Source organism: Onychomys torridus, chromosome 4 (assembly GCF_903995425.1).
Source record: "Onychomys torridus chromosome 4, mOncTor1.1, whole genome shotgun sequence".
In the NCBI taxonomy this organism is placed as follows: domain Eukaryota; kingdom Metazoa; phylum Chordata; class Mammalia; order Rodentia; family Cricetidae; genus Onychomys; species Onychomys torridus.
Window position 1 is genome coordinate 103,221,013 of NC_050446.1, and position 19,382 is coordinate 103,240,394.

Genomic DNA, 19,382 nt, shown 5'->3' on the forward strand with positions numbered 1-19,382 from the left:
AAAACACCAAGCCTTACACCTATCAGAGGAAGTTTAATGTATGAAATTCTGAGCATACAAATGTATATAAGTGACAAAGCTCGATTTTTAAGGAAGTGTATGTTATAGGACAGGAACTTGATACTGTATTAAGTACTTTAGAACTAGGAAAACATTCATTCTTTGGGGAGAAAAATTTAGAGGTTAAAAATATACTGTCTATTTAAAAAGGTTAAATTATTATTTGGGAGAAATTTCTTTGAATATAGAACACAATTTAAAGGACCTTTGTTTGAAAAAATTGTATTTTTGTGCCTTAATATTTGGGTTTGTTTTTTTTTTTTTAATAAATTGCTTTCTGACATTTGGAGATTGTTTTCTGAGATTATCTGTTAGTACTGCCTCATGAAACTCTGTAAGAAATGCAGACTCCAGGAGATTATGGCAGGACAGAATTCTTTAAAAGAGGTACAGCTAAAAAAGTCAGAAGAACGTTCAGCCTCAGCTGTGATAAAGCAGAACAGAATGGGGAATCTGTAACTCAAGCTAATCTAAGTGTGTACACCTGTGTGTGCATTTGTATGTATTCATGCACATGTGTGTGTGAGAGAGACCTGTCACCTCTCAGTCCTAGTGAGATGAGAGTGCTCATTCATGATGGCATCATTGACTCACTCTTTGTGAGAATGTTTAAGACCTTTAAATAATGCCAGTTCTCTTGATGTTTTCAAAGATGTCTGCAAATACAGAGGAAGGTTTCTGCACACACACAAAGTAAAGACAAGCTAGATGTCAGCACCAGCAAGAGTAGTGAGTGAATCGTGGCCAGCGCACCTCTTACAGGGTGGTCCAGCTTCTGAGTGAAAGTGAAGACTGTGATGACAGGAAGTGCATGGATGAAGCGTGAACAAGGGCACATCTGCGGAGGGCCGAGTAGCACGCTGTTAAATGGCCCCACTGCTTGTTCCGCCCTGGAGTTCCGGTACTGTGACCACAGCTGGGTTCCAGCCCTTCAGAAAATTAAAGTCCAGGTTATCTGGGGCTGGAGATGATGGCTCAGTGGTTAAGAGCATCTGTTCTTGCAGAGGACTTGGGTTTCCCCAGCACCCACATAGCAGCTCACAACTGTCTGTAACTCTGTTCCCAAAGGATCCAATGCCTTCCTCTGGCCTTAGAGCATTGCACACCATGTACATGCAAATATGTAGATGCAAGCAAGAATTCAGACACATAAAATATGTAAATCTAAAAAATAAAATAAACAGATGGGGTTTTAAAAAGTTATCTGAACCAGGCAGGCATAGTGGCACACACTTTTAATCCCAGCACTTGGGAGACAGAGGCAGGCGGATCTACAGAGTGAGTTCCAGGACAGTCAGAGCTGCACAGAGAAACCTTGTATTGACAAACAAAAATAAATAAATGTTATCTGGTCAAATAACAGTTCTGGGGTGGTGAAGAGGTAGGAGGAGCAGAGTATGGCCCTGGAGGATCCCATAGTTTATTTCCATCTGTGGAAGCAAGACTGCAGCCAGCCAGCCAAAGGCAAGGACAGCCTGAAAATTTCAGAGGCTGGACCCAGAAGTGGTGGCCTTTGCTTCTGGGTATATTGTCTTACAGTCATGTGGCCACGCCAGTCTGCCAGTTAGTGCAGAAAGTGACACAGTCGTGTGCCTGTCACTGCTCTAGTTCTGCAGGAGACAGACTGATACTAGGTTGTTTGGGGGCAGTGGATGATGGGAGGTGTGAAGCCCCCTGCTTTTCTATTTTCCTAATGTTTTTTAAAGGAAAGCACACTAAAAATAAATATATAAAACACAGCAGTGCCTTAAGAAAAGGTATATAAACTGGGTGTGGTGGTGCATGTCTTTAATCTCAGCACTCCAGAGGCAGAGGCAGGTGGATCTCAGTGAGTTCAAGGACAACTTGTCCTACATAGAGAATCCTACATAGAGAATGCCAGCCAGAGTGATGTAGTGAGACCCTGTCTCAAAAAAAAAAAACAGAAGAAAACACATGATATCAGAAAAAAGGAGAAGCCAGTGTGGCCTTGGGGTACAGGAATGAAGCACAGGAATGGGCACGCTCCACAGACATCCTCCCAGGTTTGAGCCGTGGTGGGGAAACAGCACGGGAAATCTCAGGAAAGCCTGAGCTGTTTTGATAACAGCAATAATCTGGCAGGGCCAGGGGTGTTTGCAGGGCTCCAGGCCTTTCACTGCTGTACCACCCAAGTTCCAAGGAGGTATATTTCTATAACTTCCCCCTAGGTTTAAAGATGAGAACACTGCGCGTCACCCTCCTGGCAAAGCGAAGAGGCAAGCATCATCTAGCAGGAACTGTCTGTGGGTGACTGTCCTCACAGCCCTGGGAGAGGGGGAGTCTTGTCTACTGGCTAGTCAGATGTGAAGGCAATACAAAAGGGCCTGCCTGGCGTGCAGCCTTCCTAAGGCAGCTGAGGTGGATGTGGACACTCCAGCTGAGACTGGGCCGTGGGGAGGCCGTGGCTAAGAAACTCCACCTGAAACATTCGAAGGTTGACACACTCATATTGAAGGGAAGTTGCCCAGGACAAGCCCCCCTTAAGTGATCATGGATTCACAGTCAAATTTCATCTACCACAGGCAGTCCTGAAGCTGAATTCAAAGGAAATAACCTTGATAGTAGTTGCTCAAAATCACTTTATACACAGGCAAACATACACAAACTATTCAGCAGGTGGTGCCAAACACCATCCCTGAAGAATTCTGTTGTCCTTTCCTTTAACTGTCTCAAATGCATTTTTCCTTACTAAATGTCAGTCTGCAAATTTGAAGATAAAAGACCTTAAAGACACTAAGCATACTACATTTAAAAAATTTTATTTATTTACTTTTATAGACGGGTTCTCTCTACATAGCCCTGGCTGCAAAGGAACTTACTCTATAGACCAGGCTGGCCTCAAACTCAGAGATCCGGCTGCCTCTGCCTCCTGAGTGCTGAGTTAAAGGTGTGTGCCATCATGCCCACCTCATGCTACATATTTAAATGTCAGACTTTTAAAATCTGTTTATTGGTATGAGTCCCTAGGTTCAATTCCTAGTACCACTCACACAAAATAATGGAGGAAAGAGCTCTAAAGAGCAGGGTAGCCGGACACAGGTACTGGAGGGGAGAAATGGGAAAGGGGGTGGTAGTTTGAATGTAATCGGTCCCCATAAACTCATAGGAAGTGGCATTATCAGGAGGTGTGGCTTTGTTGGAGTAGGTGTGGTCTTGGAGGAATTGTGTCACTGTGAAGGCGAGCTTTGAGGTCTCATATGCTCAAGATACTGCCCAGTGTCTCAGTCCACTTCCTGTTGCCTGCAAGATGTAGAACTCTTGGCTACCTCTCCAGCACCATGTCTGCCTGCACACCACATGTTCCACCATTATGATGATAATGGACTGAAACTCTGAAACTGTAAACCACCACCTCAATTAAACATTTTCCTTTATAAGAGTTGCCATGGTCAGAGTGTCTCTTCACAGCAGTAGAAACCCCAGGTAAGACAAGGGGGCAGGAAGAATTTAGCTGGAAACTGGTGAGGGAGGCCAGTACAAAGGGAGAGAGGGAGGAGGGATAAATAACATTAAGCTATTTGAAAAACCCTTAGAGAAACATAGTTTTATGTTAATTTAAAAATACACATGTGTGTACATATATTAGATGATAGATTAGATAGATGGATAGACAGACTGGCAGATAGATTTTGAATGGAATTATGCCATTTAGGGTAACAATTCTTTCCTCAAGAACCATAGACTATCTAACATAAACCTGAGGGCCAAGCATAGGAATTCTCCATTCAAACTATCAGTTGGGGAAATCTAGAAGACTCCCAAAACAATATATGCTATTGCCATTGCCCTTGGTTACCTTCCAGAACTTGGGGGTGAGACCCTATTGCCAAAGACACCACACACTTTGGAAACAGTACTTGGATGAATCCCCAGCTGGAACTGACCCAGAAGCCCCTTCCCTGAGGACTAGCTCTCAGAGTATGCCAAGTTGCTATGCAAACTGCCAAGGGAGAAAAGCAATCAATAGTCCTACCCAGCTGTGACAGCTGCAAAACACAACAATGACCCTCATGACAAGATATCCCCAAAGGTGCAGCAGTGGCACTTATATCCTGGGGCTAACCAAGAGAGAAGCCACATACTTGGACCTAAGGGCCACTCAATAGAGGGGGCTTCGTACCTGATACTGGAAACCCAGCCAACTTCATTGTGAGGTCATTGACCCTAGAGGAGAACATACTATTACCACTTTCCTAAACAAGTACAATTTCTTTTATAAAAAATAGTTTAGTTTATGTGAATGGGTATTTTTGCTTGCATGTATGTTTATGTACACATGCATGCCTGGTACCCACAGAGACATAAGAGGGCATCAGATCCCCTGGAACTAGAGTTACAGATGGTTATTAGCTGACATGTGGGTGCTGAGAACTCAACCAGTGTCCTTTGGGAGAATAATCAGTATTTCTAACCACTGAGACATTTCTCTAGCCCCTGATATAATTTCTAGCTGCATTCTGAGTACTTATCCTTGTACCACTAGGTAAATTAATTTTTACTCCTCATCAGAGAAGCTTCTTTTTTGCAGTAGATAGAGACTATTACAAAAATCCACAGCTGGTCAGAGTTCAGAGAACCACTGACCACAAGGTACCCAGCGCTAACTGATTCAGCTACAACAGAACCCATACAATCTAAAACTCAGGAAATATTGTCAAAGAGAGTGCAGAAAGATTGTCAGAGCCAGAGGACTAGGACGCTTGCTATAGTATCTCATATATATATGACAAGAAAACTGTAAATCTCAACAATATGATTGTCTAAACAAGACCTACACAATAACATGTCAACATCAGGAGACATGCTGTTGTGGAGAGGCAAAATTTCACAAGACTCCACTGTTAGGTAAAGAACTAACTACAGGCAATTAATGGCTGTTGAGAGGATAATCAGTCTTCTCCAAGGATGAGCCTCCTGATAGGTCCCAGGTGGTAAGCCTTAAAGACATGTACATGCAAGCAACACTAAATGGACCCCACAGATTGTAGTCATGTGTGTGTATGTAAATATAGATAACAGTAATAATTAAAGAAGAGGTTATGATTTGAAAAGGAGCTGGGGGCACAGGAGGAGTTTGAGGGGGAGAGGATGCGATAGAAATGTGAAAACAGTATTATCTATGCAATTCTCAAAAAAGAAAGTTAATGTTAAATGGTCTACTCAACAAGGTAAAGAACTGTGGTGACATCAGGAAAAAAAAGAAAAGATAAAAATGTCTGAAAGTTTGCAGTGGTGTTTGAATAGGAATAACCCCCATTGGTTCATACATTTGAACAGTTGGTGACACTGTTTGGAAAGGCTTAGTGCCCTTGTTGGAGGAAGTGTCACTGAGGGTGGCCTTTGAGGTTTCAAAAGACTCAGACCATTCCCAGTGTTCTCTCTCTCTCTCTCTGGTTGATAAGTTGCCTTGGCCATGTTTTATCTCAGCAATAGAAAAGTAGCTAAGACACCACTCTCAAAAAAGGTTAAAAAAAAAAACCCACAAAACTTTGGAAATTAGCCAGTGTAATAACAACCCAAAGAGTGTTTACTCAAGAAAAAATGGCTGCATCAGTAAGAAGAGAAAGCAGCTGGCGCTTGGGCTTGCCCAGGTCCCTGACTCTGCCCCCAGCTCAGCAGAAGCCTCAAAAATACCTGACATTGTTCCCTATACTCCTGAGTAGAATGGAGTTGGGGGTCTGTTGAGGCTCTGTTCCCAAAGATTGTCATTACATGTGGAATATCCCTTGTTCAGGTTGTGTAGAACCAACAGTATCCCAAATCTGGGGGGTGGGGTGTTTTGTTTTCAGGTATTGGAATATTTTTACATATCCAGGATGAAGGATCTTGGTAATAAAGCTCAAATCCCAGCACAGAGTTCATTCATATTTCATATTCACCTTACACACATGTACTGATGGCAATAGTTACAGTGCGCCTTCATTTTGACCATAACCTATCACAGAGGTGCAGAAAACCCTGCTGGTGAGGCCATCTTGGCACTCAAAAAGTTTTGGGTTTGGGAACATTGTGAAGATTTGGGGGTCCAAATTCTCAATCTGTATTAGATGTATCTGGCAATGCCCTAGATGACTAGAAAGACTTGTCTCATCCCACCCATCAGGGTCTAACCCCTGCTAAATCTCTTCCCAGCTCATGCTTGTTTCAAAGGCTCATAGGTGCATGCTTTAGGGGCCTTGGTTTTGGGATGGCAACTATAAATATGAAGACTGTTGGGCCATAAGTTCACTTGTAAAATTAAAATACCCCATTAATTACCTCGGGCACACTGGCCCAAAACACAGGTTGGAGAGAACCCTTATTCCACTCATTTCATCTGGACAGTACTGTCATCATGAGGAGAGGATTTGTTTGTTTTTTAGGCCTATGATAACCAGGTTTCTCGTGACTGTGACAAATGCCTGTCAGAAACAGTGATAAAAGAGTTTATGGTTCATGGTTCCAGAGTTTTCAATGCAACGTCAGGTGGATCCAATGCTTTGGGCCTGAGGTCAGACATAGTGGGAGTGTGTGCAGACTCATCTCCTGGTAGCCAGGAAGCAGGAAGAGATGGATGAAAGAGGCTGAGAGAAGATGCATCTTTGCCAGGACATTCCTCCAAAGACCTACAAGCATCAACCACTTTCCTTAGATCCACCCCTTCCTGATAGCCCTTTCATGGGTTGAATCCATCTGTGAATTAAACCTTGATTTGGTTTTCTAATGGCCTCTGAATACGCCCTCAAAGGCACACTCGGAAGTTTTACTTATCACCTAGGTGTCAATCCAATCAAATTGAATGTTAAGACTCAACATCTCAAGATCTGACCATCAAAGTGACATCCCTGATAGTCCTGTCCAAATTCACGGTTCTGTTCTTCCTGGCCTACACTTCTGCCATTTTGGATTTCTCCTTCCCGTGGTCTTTCTAGATGCTGGTTTCATCAGGGACAGGTGGTTGGAGGTCTCAGAGGTTAGCACTGGCTTGTTCCTGCTGATCATTGCCTGCTGTCCACTCCTGGTGGCCCCTGCAGGTCTGCACAGTGGAAGGCTGCACATCCAGAAGAGTGTGTTGGCTGGTCTGGAAGGGCTTCTTCCACATCTTCCTCCTTCACCTAGCAGGCCCATGGATGGCCTTGCGGGACTGAGGTTGACATCTTGGGGAATCAGAGAGGCAGAAGCAGACCCAAACATATGAGGCATGTATAGCCAGTCTGTCTCTGTACCACCAGGCCCCAAATCATGATACGGAGGCTTATTATTAATTATGAAAGCTCAGCCTTAGCTTAGGCTTGTTTCTAATTAGCTCTTATAAAATTAACCCATTTCTATTCATCTACATGCTGCCATATGGCTCATGGATTTTATTTCTCCTCCTGCATGTCCTGCTTCCTCTCCAGCTCCTCTGGTGTCTCCTCCATGCCTAGATTCATCTCCTCCTTTTCTCTCTTCCCAGAAGTCCTGCCTAACCTCTTCCTGTCTAGCTATTGGCCATTCAGCTCTTTATTAAGCCAATCAGAAGGCACCTTGGCAAAGACACATCTTCACAGAGCATAAAAAGATTATTCCACGTGGCATTTGCAGGTAGGTAGGGCACGTCCACCTCTTTCATCCCCACCCAGCCTGAAATCCAGTCCCCCTGAGACAAATACTTAAAGGGATTTAAAATATAGTCAACAAGCTGGAAGAAACCGTGTCCTAAAACCAAAATGTGAAGCTGATGTCTGGAGCCGGAAGTTTCTCTGGTCCTGCTCAGCCCTGCAGTCATTGACGAATCTCTCCCACCTGAGTCCCGCAGCCTCTTGGTTCCAAGTATACACACAGAGGCTTACATTATTTATAAACTGTATGGCCTATGGGTCAGGCTTCTTGTTAGCTAGCTCTTATAACTTAACACATTTCGGTGGCATTACCAGTCTGTTGGCATCTTGTTGCTCCTTGGGTGGCAGGCTGGCGTCTCCCCTGACTCCCCCCTTCTTCATCTCATCTGAAGTCTGAATGTACCACCTACCCTTAGCCTGCTCTGCCATAGGCCAATGCAGCTTTCTTTATCAACTAATCAGAACAACACATATTCACAGTATACAGAAAGACATCCCACAACAGATGTCTAAACAGAAAGTATTAATTAAAAAATGGCAATTATAGCTGGGTGGTGGTGGCACATGCCTTTAATCCCAGCACTTGGGAGGCAGAGGCAGGTGGATCTCTGTGAGTTCGAGGCCAACCTGTTCTACAGAGTGAGATCCAGGACAGGCACCAAACTACACAGAGAAATCCTGTCTGGAAAAATCAAAACCAAAAAAATAAATAAATAAATAAATAAATAAATAAAATGACAATTATAAAAACAAGCCAAGTGGAAATTGAAGTGCTGGAGAATAACTGAAGTAAATTAATTAACACTCAAGCCGATTTGTTGGACAGAGGAAATAATCAGTGGCTTGAATATTGGCCAGTTTCTGTTACTCTGTCTGAGAAACAAAAGGAAAATAACAGAATGAAGAAAACCCATAGGAGACCCGTGTGGCAACAGCACACTTACAAACACACACACATGAACACACCAGGAGACAGAGCACTTGCACACACACACACACACACACACACACACACACACACACACACGAACACACCAGAAGAGAGAGCAGCAAGGAGATAGAAAAATATTTGAAGAAACAATGGCTTAAAAAAATAACAATCTGCCCAGCTCAGATGATTAATAAACTTCTGTAAAATAAACTCAGCGATTCATACAAAATACAGCGTCATCAAACGGTAAGATTTTTTAAATTGTTTTATGTTCTGTTCACTTTTTGTTTGTTGTGGGTTGAGGATTAGTGTGTAAGTGTGTGTGTGAGTGTGTGAGTGTGAGTGTGTGTGTGAGTGTGTGTGAGTGTGTGAGTGTGAGTGTGTGTGTGAGTGTGTGTGTGTGTGAGTGTGTGTGAGTGTGTGTGTGTGTGAGTGTGTGTGTGTGTGTGTGTGTGTGTGTGAGTGTGAGTGTGTGTGCGCGCGCATGTAGGTCAGAGGACAACTTGCAGGAGTCAGCTCTCTTTCTACCGTGTAATTCCCGGAGATCAAGGTCATGTTGCCAGACCTGGCAGTCAGCAAACACCTTTACCCTCTGACCCATCTCTCCAACTCCAAAGATAAAATTCGGGTTTTAAAATGTATCTTTATTTATCTACATGTTGTTATTTTAAATATATACTATTTGTATTAATCCGTTGAGAATTTTGTACAATGTGTCTTGATCGCATTTGTCCCCCACTGCCCCCCAACTCCTCCCTATCCACCCCTTCTCCATACCCCCCACCTCCTCCCCACTCCTCTAGTACTTCCTGTCTTTTTCTTTTTAGAAGAGACTGTCTCAAAGTAGATGTTCTGATCCTGTGACTCCTTCAACCTTTTCCTCTCCTACGGTGTTCCCTGAGCCTTAGGAGTTGTGTTGTAAAGTCTTGACTGGGGACACACACCCCACAGTCAGGTGATCTTTGCAGACAAAGTGTAGCTTTCTGTAATGTCTCCACTTGCTGCAAAAAGAAGCCTTCTTGATGAGGGATAAGAGCTGCACTTACCCGTGAGGATTAGGAAAACTATTCAGGACACAGTTAGCAAATATACTGGTTTAGGAAGCTGGCAGTAGTGGGGTCTCCCCTGTAGGTGGAGTTTTTTGTGAAGACATCCAGCTCCCCAATAAATGCACAGACTTAATATTAATTAGAAATGAAAGATTATTCCACAGCACTCCTCAGATCTCATGGCCTCTCTAGACATAAGTAGTCAGCTAGTTTACAGCACTGGGCACGGATTCCTCCCTGTTGAACCAGCCTGAAGTCCAATTAGACAGCTCTTGGTTTGCCCCCAGGACATAAGAGCCACTATTGCCCGGTTCAGAACATCTTGCCATGCTGATGATCATTGTTGTGGTCTGTGGGTGCTTACCACTGATAAGACTAGTGATTGCTTTTCTCCCTCCATCCAGTGCTATGAGAGCTAGTCCCCAGGGAGGAAATTTCCAGGACAATTTCAGCGCCATTCCTTAAAATTCTGTGTCCACCCTGTGTGGTGTCTTCAGCAGTAGAGTCTTTTTCTGCAAGGCACCAAGGACAACAGCAACAGCCTCTAGTGTTTGGGGGGGTCTCTCAGACTCTCCTGACCAACAGCTCAAAAGGAAGTGTCCCATGCCTGGCCCTGGGGTTTTTGTTAGCTAGTCTGTGATTTTTAGGGGAGGGAGCATTATTATCCCAAGTGATGTAACTTCAATTAAATGATAGATGATAGATAGATAGATGATAGAGAAATGAGAGAGAGAGAGAGAGAGAGAGAGAGAGAGAGAGAGAGAGAGATATGTATGTGTCACATAACTTTAAGTAAACATAAAATAATTTCCTGTGGCTTCTTCAGCATCCATAGTGTTGTTTATCCTAACACCTTTATCATGTCTGACTATTTATTATTTAGGATGCCTTATTAACTCTGATAAATGTTTTTATTCTCATATAAATGAGGAAAGAGATTCCTCAAGAAGAACTGGAGAGTTGCAAGTCCCCCTTGGTGCCTGCAGGTGATGAAGTGTGGCTCAGGCCTTTGTGACTCCAAGAACTACATTCTCCACAACTGAGCCCACTACTCTGCCCCTTCCACAGACATTTGGACTTCACTGTGGAATGGCATTTGTGGATTTTCAAAGCCTCTCTTCCCTTGGCAGACACTGAATGATGCTTGGTCTATAATTATGACACAATGAAGTCTGGCTTTTTTTTTTTAAAATTAAACAGGCATTCATCTTGCAAGATTGGAAATTGTCTTCAGGGTATGGCCAGCAGCTTCTACTGTCTGTCCTGGTGTACACAGGCAGACAATGTCTTCAATGTTCTACATGGGACTGCATGGTTGCTGGCCGAATCACTGGATATAATGTGTAAGCATAATGTAGTGCCTGGCTCAGGGCCAGGCCTGGAGTTGGCACTTGATAAATATTTGTGTAATGAAGGAATTGGATGAAGTCATGGCTCTCCTGCTGAGTGATCCCTCCCTCCTCTTGCCCCGGTATCCCCGGTCAGACTAACATGCCAGCTTTGTTCCCGCAACTGTTGGACTAGCTTCTGAGAGGCTTGGTGACACTGAGAGGCGCAGACAGACACGGAGCTGTGACTGTACCAGCAGTAAGACTGGGTCACAGATGGATCAGGAGGAAAGCATCATGATGTGGGCACCTTACGAGACCATGAGGGCCTCACAGGACAGCCCTGGAATCACTGTTTTCCATTGTATGCTGTTGGTGGTCAGTCTTCAACATAGATTTCTACAACAAATCTTTCTCTTTTAGCCAGGGATGGTGTGGCTTCTGTAACCATAGCCTGAGCTACCTCGTAAGAGCCTATCAGACATAAATAAATGAATAGAAGTTTAAATGCTGAGGAGATGGTTTGTGCAGTAAAATGCTTTACCTTGCTTTACCTAAGCATGAGGGCCCAAGTTTGAGCCCCAGAACCCACGTATATAAGCCAGGGCGTGGCGTGGCATACTTCTAATCCCAGTGCTGGGGAGGCAAAGACAGGGATCCTGGGGCCAGCCAGCCTAGCTTATTTGGCAAATTCCATACCAATGAGTGATCCTGTCTCCAAAGAAAAAGGTGTACAGTGCCTGAAGAATGACACAGGAGGTTGTCTTTGAGAGAGAGAGATAGACAGACAGACAGAGAAACAGAGAGTATTAATAAAAATTAAAATCCAACTTCCTTCTTCTTTTTTTGCATTCCCATACCATACAGGGAACCAAGGACATTACAGCATATCCTATGTAGCCCAGGCTGGCTTCAAGATCACTATGTAGCTGAGGATGTCCTTGAACTTTGGATCTTCTTGCTTTCACCTCCAAGTGCTGGTTTTATAGGTGTGTGCTTCCACACCTGGCTTGTGTGGTGCTGGGGAGCCAATCCAGGTCTTCAATGTCAGTCAAGTATCCTACCAACTGTGCTGCCTCCTCAGCCCCTGGAGCCCTTTCTTTCATTTAAAAAACCATATTATTTTCATTTATTTATTATGCACTCTCTTGAACATGATGACATTCATGTGTAGGGTGAGGAACAAACTGTGGAATTTGGTTCTGTCCTTCTGTGTAGATTCAAAGGATCCAGCTCAGGTCATCAGCCTCAGTGACAAGAACCTTTGTCTGCCGAGCCATCTCACTGGCTCCAAAACAGCCCACCAGTGCCCCCAGATAGTCTCCTGAGAACAATAGAGAGGAAAAGCAGAGAGCAAACCAGCTGATAGGACCATGAGTGGGCCAGAGGAAGAAAGCCCTAACTGAAGAGCTTACTTTCAGAGTCCTACCTTTTGAGATTTATTTTATTTTCTGTGTATGACTGTTTTGTCTGACAGTACGTATGCACACCCCATGCATGTCAGGTGTCGCAAAGGCCAGAAGAGGATGTTGAATCCCCTGGAACTGGAAGGAGAGATGGTTGTAAGCTATCACGTGGGCAGTGGGAACTGAACCCAGGTCCTCTGCAAGAGCAGCAAGTGCTCTAAACAAACCACTGAGCATTGCTCCAACTGCTGACCACTTTTGAGATAGCCTTGGCAAGTTCTGCTGGTGGGGCATCTGCTTTGGTTACTGCCTAAGGACACAGAGAGAAAGGCAGCCAGACCTCAGAATTTGATTCAGATGAACCCTGAGTACTAAAAGGAGTCAGCCATAGGACAAAGGTCCCAAATGCAAGTTAGCAAATAGGGCCAACAAAAAAGCAAAAGTTTCTGGGTTTTTTTTTGTTGTTGTTGTTTTTGTTTGTTTGCTTGTTTGTTTTTTCGAGACTGGGTTTCTCTGGGTAGCTTTGTGCCTTTCCTGGAACTCACTTGGTAGCCCAGGCTGGCCTCTGCCTCCCGAGTGCTGGGATTAAAGGTGTGCGCCACCACCGCCCGGCAAGGCACTGTTGACTTTTAGAAACGTTAGAAAAGCAAAACATCGTCAGACCCAAGAGGCATCTGTGTCACTTTAAGTAAAATTGCCAGAGTCCTGAGATTCATAAAAGTAAAGAGAGGATTGGGTCAAGATGGAATGTCCTGGAAGCACTTTTCTGAGAGGGGACATTTAGATTTGAACCTGCATTCCCCAGGTTGGTCACCAACCATGCTGTCTTTTATTTGCCTTTTACTGTAACAAGAGGCAACTGAAAGAGGAAGCTTTTCTTCAGGCTCATAGCTTGAGTGCAGCGTGGAGAAGGACGCAGTTCATCTGGCTTCCTCTTTCTCCACTCTTCCTCAGTCCGGGCCCCCAGCCCAGGGAATGGTGCCAAGCCCACATTCAGACCGAGTCTCCTCTCCTAATTTAATCTCTCTGGGAACACACTCTGTGAGGTGCCTAGAGGTGTGTCTCCTAGGTGATTTCAAACCTAGTCAAGCTGACAGAGGAGATTAACCACCAGATACTTTGTTTCATTCTCTTCCTCTGTTTAAAGACTCTGAGGAGAGGGTAACAGGAGAGAAAAGAGGGCTTGCTTACATCTGCCCAGCCTCTAGCATCCAGTATGCAACCAGAACCAACTGAGTGCTTGGAGATTGGCATGTAAATACAGGGTAGGATAAAACTCAAACAGCCACTCCGAGCAGAATGAAACCTTTCATTCATAGGAGGTAAGCGCAGCCAGGAACCCGGTGGCTCTCTCATAGACAGCAGACACATTGGAGACTGACACAGAAACCCATCATCTCCATGTGCTACCCTGGTTTGGCTGCTGTCCTTTCCTCTCTACCTGGACAGTGACAAGCAGTGTTCTGACTAGGTCTCTCTGCAAGACTTTCAAAGCACAAGCACATGGACCTTGCTCTGCTTCAGAGAGCCAGAGGAAACAGTTCAGTGGGATTTGTTGGGCAGCCAAAGTTTGGGTGGTCCCAGGCCCCATGCCCAATGTCCCATGCTCCATGCTTTCCAGGGAACTGGCTATGGTCATATTTGAACTCCCTCCTCGGTATGGTAGTATTAGGAGATGTGGCCTTAGGATATTTCTGAATTAGATCACTATAATGTTGTTACAAAAGAGGCCTTATAAAGGGTGGGCACATGCCTTTAATCCCAGCACTCAGGAGGTAGAGGCAGGTGGAACTCTTGAGTTCAAGTCTACACTGGTCTACAGAGTAAGTTCCAGGGGAACCAGGACTACATAGAGAAACCCTGTCTTGAAACACCCCCACCTGCCCCCACAAAAGAGGCCTCAAAGAGCTCCCCTGCCTAGTCCCACAAGTGAGGATGAAGTAAGCCCTCATCACCATCAAATCTACCAATAAATACCTTGGTCTTGACTTTCTAGCTCTGCTCGTCAGTGATACTTGGTCATAGCAGCCCTCACAGGCTGAGAGAGGACACCCAGCTTGCCTGTCTGATTTCCACTGAAAACAGTTCCAGGTCAGGGACTGTGGGCTTCAGAACCATTCCGTACGATCAGGGTGAGCTACACAATGTTCTTCCAGGAAGTGACATTTTCCATGGGTAGAGGTCTGAAGCACCTGGCTCACCCACAGCCTGGGGGCAGAGACTTCAGCTTTGTCCATCCCAGGGCTGTGACCTACCAGACCTTAATGAGGTTCTGTCAGTGGGTCTCTACCTGAAACTCTTGGGACATAGACTGCTCGCTAGAAGGCAGGCTGGAGATTCTTAGTCACTGGGCATGCGTGCTCCTAAAACCATGGGGAGCACTATTTTTGAAAATGTTAAGCTTATTTTAAAGTAATTCTTTGCTATAAATATAACTTTACCATTTATTAAAGACAAAAGAAAATTTGATGTGCTTATTTTTTTTTCACATGAAGAACTAAATCTTGTCTGGATATTTGATATTAAAGTACGAGAAGCATTTTTGACATTTTTTTCAAATTGGTTGATAGTTTGATATTATAATTGTCACACCAAGCACACCACCTCACATACATATGTAGTACAAAGTGGCAGAAAACTTTGTATGTACAGTAAAAAAAAAAAAAAAAAAAAAAAGCACTTCATTTCATAATAGAAATAGTCTGGGATCTGAGGCAAATGTCTTAGGTGTCTCAGGCAGGTTCATTTGCATGGTGCCCAGGGACAATTGACCAGCACCAGTTATGGAGACCAGGGACACCTTGGATTCATTATATTTGATTCTGAATTAATTTTTGGTCTTGTGTTTTTACCATTTGCTAAACTCAGCAACTCAACTTCCATATTTCGGTCCAGAGTTTAAGAAGACATATTCTATCTATCCTAGGCCAAGTTTATGAAACCTCTCTTCCCGCCACACTAGCCTTGTTCTCTGCTGTCCTGGAGGAAGGTGTCCTTGTGTGGGCTTTGAGGTAGGACAGACCTAAGTTTGGCTCATCAATTAGCCACGTGTGGCTGGCGGAAGCCTGGGTCGCTCCCGGCGGGAAGTGAGGGCCCGTGGGCAGTAGGGCAGTCCAGGGTGGGCACCGGCCACCCTTGGTGGCGCCCGGCCTCCTCCCGGAGTCGCGGCTTGGGCGCGCTCCCAGGCGCATTCCAGGCTCTGCAGCCCCTCCTCTTTCGGCCTCCGCCACCGGGCTGGCGCCTCCCCGCGTCGCCGGGACGGTCTCGTGCAGGCGGCTGCGGACGCTGGTGGCCGCGGGAGCTGCAAGAGAGCCGTGCACCGCGGGGACTCTGGGTCGGCCAGGGAACAGCGACCTGCCTTCCCCAGCAGCCAGGCTGTGCTGGGCAAGATGGGGCCCGGCTCTCCGCGCGCGCTCGTCCTTCTCCTGCTGCTCCTTGCCCGCCCCGGAGCGCGGGCTTCCCAGGTCAGTGTCCCCTCTGCCCCTCCCGGGGTCCCGCTTCCCAAGGAGGTAACGCCGAGGCTGGGACATGCTACGTTCCACTCCTGTGCTGGAGTTGAGGGCTTGAAGCGGAATCTCGGGCTGGGGTTCGTTTGTTGGAGAGAGGAGTGGGGTCCCCCATCTGTCATCGAGACCTGGGAGGATCTGGGCTGCTGCAGCCCAGCAGGGGAAGGCGGCTCCGCGTGGGAATCGCCGGCAGGGGAAAGTTGCCTTGGGACTTGTGAGTCGTTGGTCTTTTGTGGGTCTCGGTGAGAACACCTGAACGCCCAATTCTGTTAGAGAATGTTCTCGCCCTCCAAACCCAGCATTTACATTTCTAACTGAAATATTCTTACTGTTACCACACCTTAATCGTTCTCAGAACTTCTTAGTATTGGCCAGGAGGATCCTCAGGTGGTCTTATTCTGAGCACCTGAGGCCTTAGAGTTGCAATTACATTTTCTTATCCATATGGGCAGCGGCAGCTTTTCGTTTCTTTTCTTTCTTTTTTCTTTTTTGTCATTTATGTGTCCGAATCCCACTGGATTTATTTACTTGATCAGATTCTCTCTCTCTCTCTCTCTCTCTCTCTCTCTCTCTCTCTCTCTCTCTTTCTTTCTTTTTTACATTAACCATTGGAAGCTGATTTTTACAATTAAAAATGTAAATGAAAATTCATTTTAGGGACTTGGTATTGCCAGGTTACGGGTTCCAGTAGCCAGAGCAGTTCCCCTTTACCCCTGTGAAAGTGCTGGCAGAGGAACAGCCGGCCAGCTTCCCCAACCATGCCCATAGCATCATAAGCAGCTGTAGGATGTGGAGGACCCTGGGTGCCTGCTGCATGTCAAGATCCTTGCTGGTCTTTCAAGCCTTCTTCTATAAGGCCACACAGTCAGGGGGGGTGCTAGGAATTCTGTCTGTGGTCAGACTCTGACCTCCTGATCCTTGTCCACACTGCATGTCTTGGAGCTAAACTGCAGGGCACAGGCAAGCTTGCCCCAGGGTTACCGAGAAGCCCCCTGGGGTGCAGCAAGAATTTCCAGGCCTGAAGAATTTGGTTTAGATCAGACCTGCTCATGTTCGTGCAGAAGAAGGTAATGAGTGGGCGTCACAGGAAGTAGCTGAACAGCCAAATGGCAGAGGCCCAGCCTGGGGCTACAGTGAACCCACCCACAAGAGCAATGGGATCACCCCAGTTTTGCAGATTACAAAACCAAACTAAACCTTCATCCCATGCCCAATGCCAGAAGCACAGAAGATACATCTCTAATGGGCTTCTCCACCCAGGCTGCAAAGGGGCAGGACATGAGAGAGGTGTTCCAGAGCTCAACCATCTCCTGGTCTCAGCAGAATTTGTAATCGGGTGGGCATCTGTCACATGAGGTTACATGGGAAATTGTGGGATCAGGGCAGTTGGTGAAGCTGGTGCAGAGGCAGCACTGAGCTTGCCTCAGCTGGAATATGTTCCCGAGTTCCTGAGATCTAATCCCTGCCCTGCCCTGGCCAGCATTTCTTGTCCCCTTACTACTCAGAATTGCCTTCTTTATCGGCACCTGCTGTAGGTGATGTCAAAGGAAGCAAAAAGGATCAGCCATAGATGTCTGTTTCAAAGTTTTAGTGAAATTAAGATGGGCAGTGGTGGCGCACGCCTTTAATCCTGGCATTCTGGAGGCAGAGGCAAGCAAATCTTTGTGAGTTCGAGACCAGCCTGGTCTACAGAGTAAGTTCCAGGACAGCCAGGGCTGTTACACAGAGAAATCCTGTTTGGGGGAGGAGGGAAGTTCTAGCGAACTTGACTAAGTTAGTGGTTAGAGCTCCTCTGTCCTTCCAGCTCCAGGCTGGGCAAACCCAAGGAATGAACCACAGGAGACCTCCATGCTACCTGGTTCCTTCTCGTCTTTCAGATTTCTACTCTGATAAGCACATCTTTGCAGAGCTTCCTAGCTCCATGCTCTACATAGCTTCCTCCCTGCATCTGTGGGGGTTTTTTTTGTTTTTGTTTTTGTTTTTTCTTCTTCTTCCCTACCTTGGTCTCCTGAAGGACAGATCAACATTGCCCAGTGCCAGGCAGTCTCTGGGTAGATCTTGGCTGTGCATAACATGACCCAAGGGACTTGTAGAAGTTCTGATGCCAGCCTTACCTCCAAAGGCAGCTCCAAAGTTTGGGTGGTCCAGGTTGCATCTCAGGTAGGGCTGTTTTTAAAGACATCCCTAGTGATTCTTACAGAGAAGATGCCTGAGACCCAGAGCAATCCCAGCTCTCAGAGTCACAGAGTGGAATCAGTTACAGCTCAGGACAGGTGGAGGTCAAGTTGAGAATTCACAGTGGACTCAGTATGGGACTTATGAGGAACTAAAGTGACATGGTGTACCTGAAGTCTACCTGACAGTATAATCCCCGAGGTTCTCAGATCCAGTGATGAGACCTGCCGGCAATCAGAAAGAATGGAACTTACCCACAGGATCACCTCTTCTCCTGGGGGAGATTGGCTAAGATGGGCAAGGGATGTCATCAGCAGAAGCCTGAGGGCCACCAAGTAGAGCCAGTGTGAGCTCCTTTGGAGAAGCCCTGTCTGGGGTCCCTCTTTGTCTGTAATTGTTCTCATTTTGCTGTCTTTTGTGACATCTAAGAGTGACATTATAGGTATGTATCTGTGTGAGTGTGTAAGTGCATGAATGTCTGTGAATTCACAATTGCCTTGTGTGTGATGAAGATGAATGGGTGTTTGCATATGTCAGAGCATGTGAGGGAGCGTATGTTATTCTGTGTGTATATGAATGCATGGTTGTATGTGTGGGGGTGGGTACATGTGTGTGCCTGAGTGGAGATATGTGGGTATGAATGTGTGTACATATGTCAAAGTGCATAACTGTGTATGTTATAATGTGTTTATGTGGTGAAAGCATGGCTATATGAAATGGTGATATTCTGGTTTGCCATCTATTGCGGTGATAAAACACTGACCAAAACCAGCTTGGTGTCACTGTATTGGCAAATACTGTCCAGTTTAAGGATGGACACACTTTATAGGTTCACCAGAGAACAACATCCATGGTGTCATTTCTAGATTTTGGCTATCATGAACAGAGCATTATGGGTCAATGGAGGGAGCTGGCTCAGCAAGTAAAAAGCATTTGCCATTTAAGGCTGGATGATCAGTCAGGCACACACTTTAATCCCAGCACTGGGGAGGATCCCTGTGAGTTCAAGGTTAACCTGATCTACAAGGCACATTCCAGGACAGCCAGGGCTGTTACACAGAGAAACCCTGTCTCGAAAACAAACAAACAAAAAAGGCTGGGTGATCTCCACACACACAAATAAGTAAATAAACAAACATTTTTTAAAAGCTTCACACAGATTTTTGCATAACATAAATTTTCTTTTCTCTAGTGCTGCTTTGCAAGTGTAATGACAGAAATTCAGGTCCCTGAGCCCATAAACACTGGGTGGGTGTGGTGGCTGGCTCTTTGATGGCCCCAGCAAGTGGGAGGGAGAGGTGGGAATCTTCAGGGCAAGTGGATAGC

The 19,382-nt window shown here is 45.6% G+C and overlaps 1 protein-coding gene across 1 annotated transcript in view; it reads left to right on the forward strand.

Annotated features, from left to right (window-relative positions):
- Window positions 1–15,640: 15,640 nt before the first annotated feature.
- Fbln7 (fibulin 7) overlaps window positions 15,641–19,382 on the forward strand; it is a 38,396-nt gene continuing 34,654 nt past the window's right edge. Inside the window, 1 exon segment of the mRNA XM_036185288.1 lies at window positions 15,641–15,839. Coding sequence (XP_036041181.1) covers window positions 15,765–15,839 — 75 coding nt within the window. The 5' untranslated portion in view covers window positions 15,641–15,764.